This window comes from Mucor mucedo (genome assembly GCF_025094135.1).
Source record: "Mucor mucedo strain NRRL 3635 chromosome Unknown EV154scaffold_138, whole genome shotgun sequence".
NCBI classification, from domain to species: Eukaryota; Fungi; Mucoromycota; class Mucoromycetes; order Mucorales; family Mucoraceae; genus Mucor; species Mucor mucedo.
This window is the reverse complement of record NW_026252422.1, coordinates 41,978-58,144: the sequence shown is the minus strand read 5'-3', so window position 1 is coordinate 58,144 and position 16,167 is coordinate 41,978. Positions and strand designations below refer to the sequence as shown.

General features: G+C 36.8%; 5 protein-coding genes across 5 annotated transcripts; 2 read left to right on the top strand and 3 right to left on the bottom strand.

Annotated features, from left to right (window-relative positions):
• Window position 1: 1 nt before the first annotated feature.
• Window positions 2-3,835, bottom strand: EV154DRAFT_451128 (uncharacterized protein). Its single transcript, XM_051597235.1, has 6 exons — window positions 3,722-3,835; window positions 3,200-3,650; window positions 1,807-3,144; window positions 1,529-1,745; window positions 1,002-1,455; window positions 2-920 (listed from the first exon to the last, which is right to left on the bottom strand). Exons 1-6 carry the CDS (start codon window positions 3,761-3,763, stop codon window positions 33-35), a joined length of 3,390 nt encoding a protein of 1,129 aa, XP_051452681.1. The 5' UTR covers window positions 3,764-3,835; the 3' UTR covers window positions 2-32.
• A 2,029-nt stretch (window positions 3,836-5,864) lies between these two features.
• Window positions 5,865-6,496, top strand: EV154DRAFT_486241 (uncharacterized protein; the record flags this gene model as incomplete). The annotated part of the gene is made up of 4 exons (XM_051598831.1): window positions 5,865-5,875; window positions 5,960-5,972; window positions 6,030-6,057; window positions 6,111-6,496. The coding sequence occupies 4 exons, from the start codon at window positions 5,865-5,867 to the stop codon at window positions 6,494-6,496; spliced, it is 438 nt and encodes a 145-aa protein (XP_051452680.1).
• Window positions 6,497-9,403: 2,907 nt separating this feature from the next.
• EV154DRAFT_568948 (uncharacterized protein) lies at window positions 9,404-9,928 on the top strand (the record flags this gene model as incomplete). The annotated part of the gene is made up of 2 exons (XM_051606105.1): window positions 9,404-9,425; window positions 9,492-9,928. 2 exons carry the CDS (start codon window positions 9,404-9,406, stop codon window positions 9,926-9,928), a joined length of 459 nt encoding a protein of 152 aa, XP_051452679.1.
• Window positions 9,929-11,293: 1,365 nt separating this feature from the next.
• EV154DRAFT_525150 (uncharacterized protein) lies at window positions 11,294-13,804 on the bottom strand. Its single transcript, XM_051603255.1, has 3 exons — window positions 13,526-13,804; window positions 12,880-13,385; window positions 11,294-12,807 (listed from the first exon to the last, which is right to left on the bottom strand). Exons 1-3 carry the CDS (start codon window positions 13,689-13,691, stop codon window positions 11,578-11,580), a joined length of 1,902 nt encoding a protein of 633 aa, XP_051452678.1. The 5' UTR covers window positions 13,692-13,804; the 3' UTR covers window positions 11,294-11,577.
• Window positions 13,805-14,417: 613 nt separating this feature from the next.
• Window positions 14,418-15,949, bottom strand: EV154DRAFT_555517 (uncharacterized protein; the record flags this gene model as incomplete). Its single annotated transcript, XM_051605279.1, has 3 exons — window positions 15,349-15,949; window positions 14,618-14,904; window positions 14,418-14,568 (listed from the first exon to the last, which is right to left on the bottom strand). The coding sequence occupies exons 1-3, from the start codon at window positions 15,508-15,510 to the stop codon at window positions 14,418-14,420; spliced, it is 600 nt and encodes a 199-aa protein (XP_051452677.1). The 5' UTR covers window positions 15,511-15,949.
• Between the last annotated feature and the right edge of the window lie 218 nt (window positions 15,950-16,167).

Sequence of the window (16,167 nt, the reverse complement as noted above, 5' to 3'; positions counted from 1 at the left end):
TGAAAATAAACAAACAAAACAAAAAAATCGTTTTATTGAAAAGGATTTACAGGATAAATATTAACAATGGGTGGAGATTTCTCCACATTCACTTGAATACGTACAGTGATTTTCGAAAAAGGTTGGAAACGTTGCATCTTGTGTTGATGATCAATCAATTGTTCAGAGAGTAATTCTTGTGGGATTTTGACAATTGTCTTTGTAGCTGTTTCTTCGTCATTTGAGTCTTGATCCAAATACAGTTGAGTACCGGAGGGTTCTACATAATCCTCCATCAATTTACGTCCCTGGTCCCATTCTCGGTTAGACTCAATCCCTTCTTTCCAATAAGCCGCTAATGCAACCTTGTGAGGGTCATACACAAATCGTTCAATCGGCAGTGCATCCATATGCACTCTTTTTTCAAGACCATACTCGGCCACCAAAATTTCAAAGCAGTCCTTCAATACCTGCGTCACAATCGCTTCACATACAACAGGCTTTTGAGTTTGTTTTTCCAAACCATGTAAATAATGAGCCAAATACAGTTGAATGTTCATATCTTGAGAGTTCTTGGCCCCTTCCTTACGATCATTACAATGATTAGCCGCCTTTTGGATATCGTTCTTTTTGTAACCACAGGAGGGCTTTTCTAATAAAGCTGCTTCTAATTGACGATGCACAATGATGTCAGCAAATCGTCGAATAGGCGACGTAAAATGGGTGTACAGTGGCACGTTCAATGCATAATGGCGATACTTGATGGCATCACAACTGCCCGTACAAAAGTACTTTGCTCGTTGCATTGGTTTCACCGCTAAAAGACGTAATACTGCTTTTACATCTTCATTCTCAATTTTGTTGAACGACTTTTGAATCGATCCTGCGCTAGACCCGTCCATGTCATAGCCTAAATTCTCGGCAATCTTGATAAACTCCGCCTAACATTCATGAAAAAAAAAGAAAAAGGTGTGAATACATCATTTCCAAGAAGAACAAACAAAAAAAAATATAGTACTTACAAGGCTCTTTTCGTGAGGAGGCGCGTGTTGACGCAATAGAGCTTCCTTGGGGTAATGGTGACTGATCTTTTTAGCGACACTCATATTGGCACACAGCATAAATTCTTCAATCAATCGATTGGCATCCTTTTGTTCATAGATAGCTACATCACAGGGCTCACCCAATTCATTCAATTTAAAGGACAAGCGGATGGAGTTAATCGATAATGCACCACTATCAAATCGACGTTGACGCATTTGTTTTGAGAGCTTGAAAAGATATTGGATATCTTGCTCCACTTGGGATAACGTGTAATCTTTCACATTGACAGATTTGGGTAAACCCGTGTTTTCAATCACACTTTGAGCATCTTCATAAGCAAGCTTAACACAAGATTTAATCACGGTCTTGCCAAACCAAGTGTCCTTGATATTACCTGCAGTGTCCATCTTCCAAATCACTGAGAAAGCAAGCCTAGTTTTCCCAAAAAAAAAATCGTTTAGTTTTTTTTTTTTCATAAGCTGGACGATAAAAAGATATCCTTTACCTTTCAACACCAGGGTTTAAACTACATAATTCTTCACAGAGTAAAGAAGGTAACATGGGAATGACACGGTCACATAAATAAGTACTGGTACCTCGGTCAAAGGCTTCATGATCCAAGGCCGTATGTTGATTGACGAAATGAGAGACATCGGCAATATGAACACCTACTTCAAACTCTTCTTCGTTTAATTTTGTTACATGCACAGCATCATCCAAATCTAGAATAATAAAAACGGGTTGGTTAGAACAATGGTAATAATTTTATATATACATGTATACCTTTGGCTGTAGCGGGATCGATAGTAAAGATGCGTGTGTCACGAAGATCACGTCGCTTATTGATATCGGCTTGTTTGATAGACCAAGGCACTTCAGGTAAAGCGTTTAAAGCCTTTGCACCAAATGCTTTCTCCGCGATATTATTATCAGCAAGCACTGCTTGAGTTTCAGCCACGATATTACCAATAGGACCCAATTCACGTACGATGGAACCAAAGGGAGAGATGGAATCGATCGGCCAACGCGTGATCTTTGCCACCATAAGAAGATCCTTGTATTTAGCCTCGTTCTTGACGAGATCGGCGGGAGCATTTTTCAATTGGATACCAATAAGGGGGTTACGAGGATCGATAGGCTTAAACCAAGCCATGCGTACATTTTTAAGATCGATGGGGTCTTGATTGGGATCAGAGAACCTGGGTTGAATGGATAACGTACCAGAGCAGAGGTTGTTTTTGTTGGGTGTAGAGATATAGACGACTTTACCCACATATTTAGGCTTGGCCTTATCATCTTCACCTTCATCTTGTGGAGGTCTCTCCAAGGCTGTACTATGACGTTGTTCCCGTTTCTGAATCATGGATTCCTTCTTTTTAGCCCAAATAGTTTCAAGATCCAACAATTCAATAATGACAATATCACCTTCCAAGGCACGATTACGATCACGCTGTCCATGAATGAATACATCGGCGTCGAGATTATCACACGTCACATAAGCGTCATTTCGGTTACGTTTATTGATTCGAAGCAGACCTTTGAAATATTTACCAGAGTCCAATCTTTCTTGACAGATCTTGGGATCCACATAAGGTTCAAATCGAACTCGATTCTTACCATGCGTAACATCATTTGGATGACGGTATTCTTCCGATGATGATTTTTTAACCTTACCCCTTGATGGGACTGCTCCGTCTTCCTGAGCTACCTTCTTTCGCGCAGCCTTGATCTTGAGGATCTTGGCCTTTTCTCCGTCAGTGTCATGGGGTTGTTGATGAGGACTGGCCTTGGATTTCTTGACCTTGGCGGGTTTTTCTTGCTTCTCGTGATGGCTGGACGATGCTGGCTTGTCACGGCTGGAAGAGGCTTGTTTTTCATGGCTAGGCAAAGCTGGCTTATCAAGACTGGACAATGCTCGCTTATCAGGACTAGACAATGCTCGCTTATCAGATGACGTTTTCTCTTGTTGAGATGACGTATTTTCTTCTCCAATGGGAATGGAAGCCATAGGAGACTTTTCATGCATGCTGTCTTTGGTGGATTTTTTTGATGCCTTGGATTTTTTCTTGCCTAAACGTTCTGTCGTCATGAATGCAGGTGGAGGAATTTCGGCATGTCGGTCTAAATTTTATATGTTAGCTTGTGGAGGGAGATTTAATAAAGAAAGTGTCCTTACTCTTGGCCGATGGAGCATTTTGGTTACAGTTTCTGCCTGAAGAAGATGTCGTTGAAGACATGGAAAAGATGGGTGATTTTTCATACTTTTTCGTTGCGGCTGCTGCTGCGGTAGCCTTGGTAAGCGGAGCGAAATGAATATCACCTCTTCTTTCGTCAATGCTAAATGACTCACGAAGTGCGTCATGCAATCGTTGGTAATCAATGACATGTTCGCCTTGCTTGAGTTCCGTGGTGGTGGTGGAGACCGTGGTGCTGCTAGAAGAGGCATTCTCCTTCTTCTTTTTGGGTTTGGGCGCCTTCTTCTTCTTTTTGATAGGTTCGGAAGTAGGCACCACCTGTTCCTCCCCTTCTTCTTGTTGTTGCTGTTGTTGCTGTTGTTGCAATGACGCAGTCGGCTTTTTTTTTCTTAAGCGACGCGTCTTGACTTTTTCAACAGACGCATCTGTTGTCTAAAAGTTTTTTTTAAAGAAAAAGGTTAGTAAGAGGTTTCCTTTTTCTTTCCTCGTGTAGTAATATTTACTGCTACTGTTGTTGCTTGGTTGTCTTTTATGTCTTCTTTCATGAAAGTGAATAGACGGAAAGAAAAGAATATCTATATAAAAAAAAAGTGTAATGTTTTTTTAGTGTCCTGTTTTGCTGCGGGACTTGTGACTCTGTAATGCATTTGCCATTGGCATTAAAATATGTCATATTTATTTATAAAAAAAAAAGAGCCTATGATGCAAATTTCTGGTTAGCTATATCTGATTCATGATTATGTTTTTAGCTTTCTTTCTTTTTTTACCTTGAAGGTTGTTTCTTAAGGAGAGGAAGGGGTGGAAGGATTGTAATGGGTATAGGGAAAGGATTGTAATGGGTATAGATAAAGGAGTGGAAAGGGCATAGATAAAGGAATGTAGAGGGCCTAAGGACGAGGACCGGGTGGCATACTGATGGGGGATGGGAGTCGAAAACGGAAAGTAACGACTCGCCATCTTGGATCATCGACAATTGCTACGAGATCCAATACATCATTAGCATTATTGGCCACAACGTCCGTAAGTTGTGCCTGTAAACCCTGAGCCCAATTATCAAGCTCGGCTTGAAATTGGGCTTCTGGGTCAGGATTCACAAGCACCGGACGAAGGGCCTCAGCCTCCGTAACCCCATCTTCTTGTTGTTGCTGTTCCTCGAATACCACGTCTAGAAGACGTGGTAAGAGATCGTACAATTTCTCGCTGGAATTGCCTAAAAAAAAAACATAAGTATTCTCTTTGATAAATTGATTCAATGAATGTACCTTCCAACGAGGTTACAACAAAGTTGTCCTATAATAATAAGTGAGTAAATGGATAGAGAGTACTATATTATATGTGATTTACCATTGCAATGCTTCTTCTTTTTAGAATTCTGGGTGGTTTTAAAAAGAAAGGTTTGGAAGATACCCCTTTCGAAAACCCCCCCTCTTGTAAAACCACACCAAAACTACAGCTAAATCAGTAATCAATAAGTTTATCAAAAATTTATAAAAAAGATTATATAACTTACGTGCTTCGTAAAGCCTGGTTAAGGGCTTTAGGCCACAGTTTGGTTTTGTAGCCTTCCAAGCTGACTTGCCGCAGCCCATGTCCTACGAAAACTCCCAATACACCTATTGGTTTATGAGAAAACGGGTTTTTATTAAACGGATTTACTTTCAAAACTTACTAAGTTACGTGGTCTTCGAAATGCAATACATTTCTATTACTAGATGTCATGCTTTAACATTTGCTTAATTAAAGGCATGTTATGGACATTCAAAGTGCACGTAGCCTCCAAACGAGACTTCACTAGTAGACTGCTGTACACGCAGAAGCTTTTAGATGTACAAGAATGGGAAAGGAGGTGCGTTATATGTATAAAAAAGATACTGTTGAACAAGAAGAAAAAGAGTATGATAATTTTGTTTTAATCTTGCTTTGGAAAAAAGTATGATAAACAAGAAATTATTTATGTCAGCATGATGAGGTAATTTTTTGTTTATTTTGATGTAAACAAAAATTTTCAAAGACTGTCAATTGATGTAGTAAATCCGTCTGACTGTTTTAAAAAAAAAGTAGATGAAGATAGACAAGTGAGTTAGAACATGTATACAATTTTATTCACATATAAAAGGTATCTTATGTGTAGAGGCTACGGATGTTTACGTTAGGAATCAAGTGGGGTCGGAAAATATGAAATGCATTAGATGAGTAGATATGATGTTACATCTATTTAATTAACGTGTGAAGTTATACCCTCCCTAAAATTGATTTCTTTAGTGTTTTAGAATCATATGAAATAACAACATAAATAAATAAAGCAGGAATTTTAGGTTCCGGAGGCCTCCTCTTCTATTTGTCCTGTGGGAATTAGATGTCGCGTTGGTACTCCAGTAGTAGCAGACTGATAAAAAAGCTGGCTTATGTAGTTATCTATCAGCCTTTTCGTGAGGGCGTGTACAGAAAATAAAGAAAAAAAAAGTATCAATACATAGATATTAGTCAGATGGATCAGTCAGATTGGATAGATATGGTGTTGTAATGTTTACTTGCCACAAGATGACACAACCCAGAGATCGATCGCTGGGTCCTTACAGCATGCTTATATAAAAGTCCGTGGGCGTCTGAATTTTTGGCTAGCTTTACAGTATTGTTTATGTAACTATGAGACGAAAGTATATAAAGATGATCCTGCACTGAAGTCCCTTTTAATCCTGTAAATCTTATTATTTATTAAATGTCGCATATAAATAAAAAAGAAAATTGACAAAGGTATGTAGCTCACGTATAACATTGATCCCATTATCCATTTACTCACTCATTTTATAGGACAATTATGTCCCAACCTCGTTGGATGGTACATTTATTCAATCAATTGATCAAAAAGAATACTGATTTTTTTTTTTTTAGATAATTCCAACGAGGAACAACAACCACAACAACCACAACAACAACAACAACAACAACAACCACAACCACAACAACCATCACCACCATCACCACCACCACCACCACCACCACAACAACAACAACAAGAACAAAAACAAGAAGATGGGGTTACGGAGGCTGAGGCCCTTCGTCCGGTGCTTGTGAATCCTGACCCAGAAGCCCAATTTCAAGCCGAGCTTGATAATTGGGCTCAGGGTTTACAGGCACAACTTACGGACGTTGTGGCCAATACTGCTGATGATGTATTGGATCTCGTAGCAATTATCGATGATCCAAGATGGCGAGTCGTTACTTTCCGTTTTCGACTCCCATCCCCCATCAGTATGCCACCCAGTCCTCGTCCTTAGGCCCTCTACATTCCTTCATCTATGCCCTTTCCACTCATTTATATATGCCCAACATTACAATCCTATATCTATGCCTATGACAATCATTTATCTATGCCCATTACAATCCTTTATCTATGCCTATGACAATCCTTATCTATGCCCGTTACAATCCTTTTTATATACCCATAACAATCCTTCCAGCCCTTCCAGCCCTTCCACTCCTTTAAACAATAAAAAACTAGGCCCTTTTAGACAAAGTAAAATTTGATTTTCTCATAACAAAACAGAAAAAAAAAAGGGAAAACTACCCATATACAAACGATCATTCTTTACACCAGTCAATCTAATGTCTGCTGTGCGAGAGCAATTTTTAAAGCATCATTTATCAAAATCCTGGAATTTCTTGTAACAGCAAGTACAGATGTGTTAACCCTTGCTTTTCAAAAAGCTGCTATCAACATGACGTAATCATAAAAAATGGCCATCAATTCACAGCTGCTGTACTCAATGGCGGTCTATCTTTTTTATCACTTGACATGCTGTTTTTAGATGGATTTTGATGTATAGTAAACCACTGTTTCCGTACACCCTTTCAAGCCAAAAATATGCTAAAATATCATATAGATTTTTTTTTTTTTTTTTTTTTTTTTTAGGAAGCTCTGAAAATTACTAATCCGCCTTTTCTGAACCATTCCTGTAGCTTTTATGAAAAGTGTCCTCAGGTGACTATAATCCAAATTTAAAGCTTTTTCTGTTGGTCTAATTTGTGGAGCAGTTTTATTATAAAAATATTTGAATCTGGCTCCTAAAATAAAAAAAACCAGTTTTTGTTGGGCAAAAAGTTTATTTTCCACATATGAAACTGCACTATAAAGTTTATCTAAAGATGAGCCTAATTTTTCTGCGCATTTTTTGGCATAAAATTATCTTAATACCCAGTTACTTTCCTTATTGACACAAAATTCACGGAATGTGTTTTTATTGACTCTGTTTATGAAAAAAAAAAGGAAAGCGTTCAAACGGCTTTTTGACTTGTAAATAATAATAAAAGTTTGGTTAATAGCTTCTAAAGCTATTGAAAAAGTTCGGCTTGATTGGTTTAGTGTGGATTTTACTATCATTCATTTGATGTTTCTGGATTTTTTAAATGCATTTTTCCGTTCCGTACAATTTAATAAGCGTTAAAATGGGAATAAAAGCTGTAACGAAGACATAAGAAAAGGATAACTAAGGGAAAGAAAAGAGTAACATCAAGAGAAAATAACAATGCCAGTCTTTCTATAGCCTTAAATTCAAAGCACTACTCTCAAATTATAACTGAGCAAACTAAATTCTATAATATCGTTGGGGTAAGAGTGGATGTATCGTAATAGAAGCTATATACACTTCTTAATTGTTCTATTTCATGATAATCCTAAATATATCTTGATAAATACTTTATATCAAATACTAATTCTTCACTTTATTCAAACGTGATTGTATGGCGTCATTTATAAGCCATGCTTTTATATGATAGCGTTAAAATGAAGCATACAATGGTTATATTGGCCACATTGAACGAACCAAACCCTAATCAAAGCGGGATACATTTTTATATTTTAACCTTTAAAACAACTGCCACTGTGAAATCATACCAAAAAAATAAAAAGTGGGGTAAATCCAAATATAGTGATTGTATACATAAAAAAAAAAAAAGTTGAAGTTTTATTTAGACAATGTTATCTAACAAAGCTCTGAATCTGAGCTCCAACTCTTCTTCTTCTTCCTCTTCCACAGGCTCCAAAGCAAATTCACGTAAGATGGACTTCACCTTTTCTTCACGTTCCAAGGCAGCACAAATTTGTTGAGCATGAGCGCGTGCAGTTTTTTTAGAGATAGGCACACAATCATTGGGCTTTGTTTGGTGGAATAAGTAGCCTTTCTTTGATAAAAACACATGACCGCATACGTGGCAAGGAACTAATATCATGTTTTAGTTATAAAGGAATGGATGAATACACACTACACTTACCGATAACTCTGGGTTCAGGCATTTTTTTTTAAAATAGATGTTTAGACTTGTTGTAAAATCGAAAACGATAATAAATAAAAAAAAAAAAATGTGAGGAGGACATACTATATATCATTTTATGTAAAACAATCAATAATGGAAGATTCTTGCATGGTTTCTTTATAAGACAAACTCAAAGACACAAGGGTAAAGAAGACAAGAAAACAAAGAAGCCATGAAATCAGAGAAAAAATACGATTAATTATTGCAGCAATAGTAGGATTCTAAAATGAGTTGTCGTATTTCCTCTGTACGGAATAGTCTCCAGTGTGGCTAATCTTATAATACCGGGTATAATCTTGTTAAAGATTATATATTGGGAACTCTATTTTTGTTGATCGATTATGGCTCTCATTGATCTGTTACGGAAGTAAGCATCTACAGCTAATGAGAATCTTTCACTTAATGATTTGGGCCAATCACTATGATAAAATATGGATTGGCCTAATATAAAAAGCGTCTTCCCTATTGTAATGATTTTATCTCTGCAACTTTTATTCAGAACATCACATGAGCAACAAACAACTCTACATGTTTTCATTTTTTTTTTTTTTTACACAATGAAATAATTCAAATTCATACAGCGTTCTCGCATGATAAAGAAAAAGAGAGTTGCAATTGTTTCCTCAATGTAAATTTGCAGCAACAATAACAGCATAAATACCCTTTTTTGAAATTCGATAACCTTTTTTTTTTATTGAACAATGAAATAGAGTGCCTCATTATGGTTGATGTTATTATTGACCCTGATAAAGAGACTGCTATAGGCTAATTTGATTATTTTCATGACGAATATAATCATTTAATCAGAATTAGGTCCTCTTTCTTCTTTTTTCTTTCATTTTTTAATAGTTTGAACTAAAAAGAAAAAGAAAATGACTACCAGAAGAATACCTAGTAAATATAACATGTAAAAAAAAAAATGGGTGCTCCATGTAAGCTAATTAATCTGTTTTAAAATAGCTCAGTGCGTTGTATGTAAAAAGAACTTTGAGGGTACTCGAGGATTGAACATGCACCGATCTAAAAGTGCTTCATGTCAACAAGTCTACGATGAGTATGATGAAGAAGACGAAGAAGAAGAAGAGGAGGAGGAAGAAGAAGAAGATATCATGCAAGATCCTTTTCCTCGTATCTTTAAAACTGGATCCATGGCAACACCCAATATGAGACGAACCCGATTATTCAAGGTATGCGAGTTTATTTTCTCGGCGTTTGAGATGACTGTTACTGCAATCATATTCATGTCGATCTTGATGAATTATTTGAAGGAAGTACCTACCTTTTGCTACTATCTTTTTTTAATCTATTTGGTTTGTCATCATGGTCAGTTTCTGTTTGATTGTTTCTTGGCTGGCTATACGGTTGTTATTCATGCTAAACGCCGCGTTTTTGGCTAGTAAAAAAAAAACTTGTATATATCCTGTGTCTTAAATCGACAACAATAAAAATCGACGACAACAACATCGACAACTTTAAAATAAAAAAATAAGTGACTTTGTTTTGAGAATGTCGATTAAAAATTTCCCTTTTGCCCTTTTCTTTTTTTTTTCTCTTTACTTGGACTTTCACCTTGACATTGGGTGTCAGATAAGGTAATTGGTTTTGTTGTCACTACTTTAATGTTGTCAAAGACTTAACGATGAAATATAAAGGCATGTAAAAGGTCCAAGTCATGAGCTCCAGTAGATGCTCTTCGTCATGGAGGTAACAAAAAATATGGATGTAAAAAAAAACAAAACTAAACAATGGTCCATTAAAGAAATAAAGTTAATAGAAATGACATGGAAGACAATAGCCTTTTTTGTTGTTGTTGTACAACATCCTCGTGAACGTTTAAGAGGCGTCGGAGCATTGTAACGGGATTCTGAAATGCGAGGACGCTGTTTGTGTCCCTGATTGCTTTCTATCTACCTATTAATACGTAAAATAAAAAGATGTTTTGCGACTGTATTAAACCTTTCAATGGTCACATGAACCTGTTGCTTTTCGACCAATAACTTATTGTCACCTTCTCAAGTGAGAATGACTGATATTAGAGGCGTATGCAGGCAAATGGTTGATGGAATAACAGAGTCATCCTGGCTTTGATTCTGTAATTTGTTTTGTTATCAATGTGTGTCTTTTCAATTTTTACGTATCCATAATTATCATAATCAGGCAGTTGAGAAGGTTTCTTACCCCTTTTTGTAAAAACATCCGGTACCATTTTGGACCTGATGAAGGAGCTTAAGCTTAGACTTGACATGGAGAGCACATGATCATCCATTTAAATTTTTGACAGGATGGTGTGTGTGACTTTAACGTTCAGCCTATAAAATGGATGTTGTACATTTAGTAGATTACACTTCGTCATATATTTTCCTCTAATAAGATTATTATTTGTGCGAAGAATGTTATACATAAATCATTTATCAGAACACGTCTTATGTCTATTAGAAATAATAGTAGTACCATCTGACACACCGCTGTCAGTTCTGTCACAGGTGGTTTTTTTTTTTCTTTTTTGTTAGACGTACTTATTGATGCAACACGTGGTGTCTCTTAATTTTAACATACAGGTACGCTTGAAAGACACGCGCAACATGTCTCTTGCACACATGGATACGCGAGGACTGCTAAATTTAGCGTGCTTCAGAGCGCTCACTCACTCACGGTGAAAAAAAAAAAAATCCAGGAATCGGGGTATGAAACAACAAGTTTTTCTGCACCCCCCACCCACCCCTTGCTACAGAACTCTTTTATTTTTATTTTATTTTTAATTCCTTTTATTTCAATGAACAGTAATTCGACTGAATGTTATGAATGTATATGTAAAAAGGTAAGAGAGGGGTGTTGGGTTGGGTTGCTATTTAGTTTAAATTAATTTTATACAGAGTGGGGTGGGTTTTAAGTAAATTTGGGGGGTAATAGAAGTAAAAAAGATGGACGTGAAAAATAAATCCCTTTTTTGGTGTGTTGTGTGTGGGGTAGGGTGGGAAAAGTTGGTATATATACAAAGAGGCTGACAAAAATTCTTCTTTTTTTTTTTTTAGAGCGGGTTATGTGTTTAGAGGCGAAAGAGTTGACTAATCAGCGGATCCATCAAACCATCATCTTCGGTCTTGATGTAATCGCAGTGTTCAAAATCCACACCAGCAGAAGGAAGTTGAATGGTATCCGTATATAATTCAAAAAGACTTTCGTCTTTAAACACTGCCTCTTGGTGAGATACTGGTGACTTAACATCAGAACCACCACTACTGCTACTGCTAATACTACGTCGACAAGACGTATGCGTTGTTTCGAATAAGGGATGTTGTGGTGCCTGTTGAGACGAGGGTCCAAAAAGTAATTCATCCGATGAGGTGGGAACAGATAACATCAAGTTGGAAGGCGCGGTTGCGTATCCAGAGTTGTTATCAGCATCAGGTGGAGAGAAGCAATCGTGGAAATCTATCGAGTCGGTGGTTCCACTATGAAGTGATTCATTATCCTCCTCTTTGACAGCAACAACAGCAGGATGTATGCATTCTTGTTTGATCGTTTTATGGCCTTCTAATTCTGTCAATGCCGCCACAGTCAATCGAGTGTCACCGGAACCACCATCTTCCACCACCGTCGTAGTAGACACACGTAGTGAATTCTTGCGAGGGTTTAATTCAGGTAAAAATTTGCATCGATAGACATCCAGCACGCGTTGTAACAAACTCTTTTTGTTTGCTAATTGCTTAGGATTTAACCAAGCTAATTTCCAACCCAATTCATTACATTTGGCTTCTTCGATTTGACGTTGTGATGCGAATGGGGATAAAGTATTGATATCCATGGCACGAGGATAAACACAGTTAGATCGGCGGAAATTGATATCGATGGAATCCAAAGAGACCGCATCCACATTAATACGAATACGATATTTGGCGCCTCCCATACCATCATCAATCGACACAGTCTTTGGTAAATCACCCAGCACTTGTTTGGTATCTTCTTTTTTGATTTGTTTGAGTAGGCGGCTTGTCTCATCTTCTTCCATCAGCAAAGAGCCATCTTCAGATTCACGATTCTTGCGTTTACGTAATGTGCCCTTCAATAACTTTTCTTGACGAGCTACACGACGTGATCGCATACTAGGGTATCGATTACGGTAAGAATCCACCGCACGTTGAATTAGACCACGTTTTCCAGCAATCTCTGTTGAATTCAAGTAGGCTAATTTCCAGCCCAAGGTATTACATTCGGTTTCATATGCCCAACGATTGCCTTTATATTGATCGCGAGGTAAATTAGCACGAGGATAGACCTATTATAGATAGTAGTGATTAGCAAGATCAGCATACATAGAAACACAAACAACAACAAAAGAAAAACTTACGCAATTGTCACTCTTGAATCGGATATCCAAAAGATGAATATCTACTTGATCTACATCGGTACGAATGGAATAGCGGCGCAAGATACGATGATGTGAGTAGACAAAACTGACCCATTCAACACCATCACGTACTTCGGTACGTGGTTCGTGGTTGGGTAAGACAGCACCATTTGCTGTAGTGGTAGTAGGATTCGTAGCGACTGTGGTAGCGGTAGGGGTGATATTTGTGGAAAAGGTAGGAGGAATGCTGGATGGATTTGGAGTGGATGTCGTGGTTGTCGCTGGTGTGGTTGTCGCTGTAGTTGTTGCTGTTTCCGTTGCTATAGTAGATGATGATGGTGATGGTGTAGGTTTAGGTGGTGGCTTAGCGACCGATTTAGGAGTGGAAGGTGTGGTCACTGTGGTGATTGTATCTGCTAAGGCTTTGGCGATCTGTGCTGCTACAAGAGCCCAATCATGATGTAAAGTGGAGGGATTGGCTGTTAATGTGATTGGAATTGGAGAAACTATTAGGCAGATATGAAAAAAAAAAAATATTAGGTGGGTTAGAAAAAAAAATTTTTTTCAAAAAAAGATACAAAAATTTTCCACAGAAAGATTGATAGGAGAGGGAAATTTTTAAACAAAAAAAAAAAAGGTAAATTACCTAGTTGAGAAGGAGTGGATTGCTTCTTTTCCTTTATTTTGTTCAGTGTTTTTTCGATTTCTTCAAGCTGGGTAGAGGTAAGTGCTTCAAGTAAAGATTCGGATGATTCGGTTGGATGAAGCAAATCGTTGACACATAACTGGAGGTGAAGATTGGCTTGTGTCATTATCGTCGTCTATATTCCAATTAAATAAAATTATAAATGATTGATGGAGAGAAAAAGCGCGTTTTATAATTGTGATGTATATCAAAGATTAAAATAAATAAATAAAAAAAAAATATAATAAAAAAAAAAAAAGGAGAAGAAAAAAAATGATGACTCAAAACGGGTAGCTGTTAAATAGCTTTTTTACTACAAAGAGGAGATACAATTTATTTATTTTTTATCCCAATTTAAACACCGAATAAAGTGTGCTTTTGGGCAAAGATTTCAGTGTTTAGCATAAGAGATAAAGTAGTAGTAATAAAAAATATAAGGAGTTGAAATGGGATATATTTTCGCGATTTTGACATTTAGGAGAAATCCCCACATTATCTTATTTTTTGAAAAAACAGGGCGTCATTTTTTTTATTTAATAAGAAAAATCCACACTATTCCAAAAGCATCTATTTTGTATCACTTTTTGAACTTGATTTCAGCCCAACAAGACAGTGTTCATCCCGGGTAAACCATTCCCGTTTTATATCAAATGGTAACACTCCACACGGCATAATTTCTAAAAACAAATTTAAACTACTCTCTTATTTCATTGGTTTGGAATACAATGATTATCCAGGCGAAAAAAAAGAAACTTTTTTTTTTTTTTTTTAGGGTTTTTTTTATATTATGTAGCACAAAAGGCTATGTGTTCCTGGTATTTTCTTTTGATTTTACCAGACGCTTGTTTTTTGTTTAGCGACCACGACCGGGAGGGAAAGGTGGGAAAGTAGGTGGGGGAGGATAAGGAGGGAAAGTAGGTGGAGGTGGATAAGGTGGGAAGGTAGGTGGAGGTGGATAAGGGGGAGTCCAAGGTGCAGCACGAACAGGAACAACATCACGAGCACTATTGGATATATTAGTCTTAATCATACAAACATTTATATTTTACTTACGCCAAGGGACGACGAGCATATTGTTGAGCATAATGTTGAGCGTATTGTTGATAGGCCGCATACCAATCCTTGACTGCTTGTTCTTGAGCAGACACATCAGCAACAGAACTATCAGTAACAGCAGCATTAGTACCAGCTTCTTCAGCGGGGGCAGCCCATACTTGGACAAGTGCAAAGACACAGACGAGGAGCAATACAGCGAGAGCAGAGAAGGATTTCATTGAAGATAAACTGAATAATTTTTTTAATTGAACCCTCAACTTTCTCTTTCTTTTATATTCATATCTCTACAACAACTTTTTAAGAGTTTCTCACTACAATTGTCTATCATTTTTTGGCTATATTTAAATAATGGGTTTACTATAAGCTTTAATGGACCATCTCTTACTGATAAATGACTTTTGACAGCAACAAGAAAACGAGTTGTAAGAGTAATGCAAATACATGAATCCCTTTCATTTTAGACCACACACCCCTCTTTTTTCCATGTACTATTATTACATTTGCTGGTGTATTTGATCAAAACAATAAAAAAACAGGTTTTGATTTATTTATAGTCTTTTATATACTATATCATCTTTAGCAGCAGTTTGTTCTTTACATTCCTTGGTGACGTTTGTAGGTAACGGATCTTTTTGTTCCGGTTGATCCGTGTGTGTGGGGGGTCATTTACTAACAAAAACAAATGTAATCACAGACTGAGTTTCATCTTGAGAGTTACACACTCTTACGTTCCCTTCAGGGACTTTGTCAAGAAGGCCTAAAATGTTACTCGAGTGCAGAGATGTCTTAATGAATTTAGCGAGTTCAATTCGAACAGAAGTCAACAACTTTGGTAGTACCATGTGTCTCAATCTAAACGTTTTGTTTATTGGAATGAGCTTGAAGAACATTTAAATGAATAATCATAAAACTAATTCGGAACACACTGTAAGGCTTAACCTAAAGTGCATCTGAACCTACACTTTGTTCTTGAAATTATTTTTAGCGCGTTGAGTGATATAAAACTACCCCACCTAACAGCGATTCATACAGTTGGTTTCCTTCATTCTGGTTTGTTTAGTACATTTATTGAATTGGATGGACCTACGAAGTACATTTGGCAATTGTTCAAGGTACAAAACCATAAAACTTATAACTTAGCGTTAAGAATATTCTTTTGTATTTCACCAAGATTATATCTTTCTTTTGTAATACAACATTCTATCATTTTTAAATATAACAGTGGGCCCATTTTTTTAATAAAAAACAGTATATGTTAGACATAAAGCAGACATCTAAAATAGTGCCTATTAAGCACAGCATATTTAAGACATTAGAATTATGGACGCCATTATGATGATTTGATAAAAAAGCATTGATAAATAAATAAAAATGTCAACTTTAGCTATAACTTTTTTAGTTAGACTGCACAAATAAAGTATTTTTATGTCAGACATATAATGGGCATCATATTTAACGTGATTAAAATATGCTACATGGACAACGTGCTTGAAAAATGAAGGAAATAAGAGCAACACAAAGATATGGTTTTCTAGTACATCATTTTA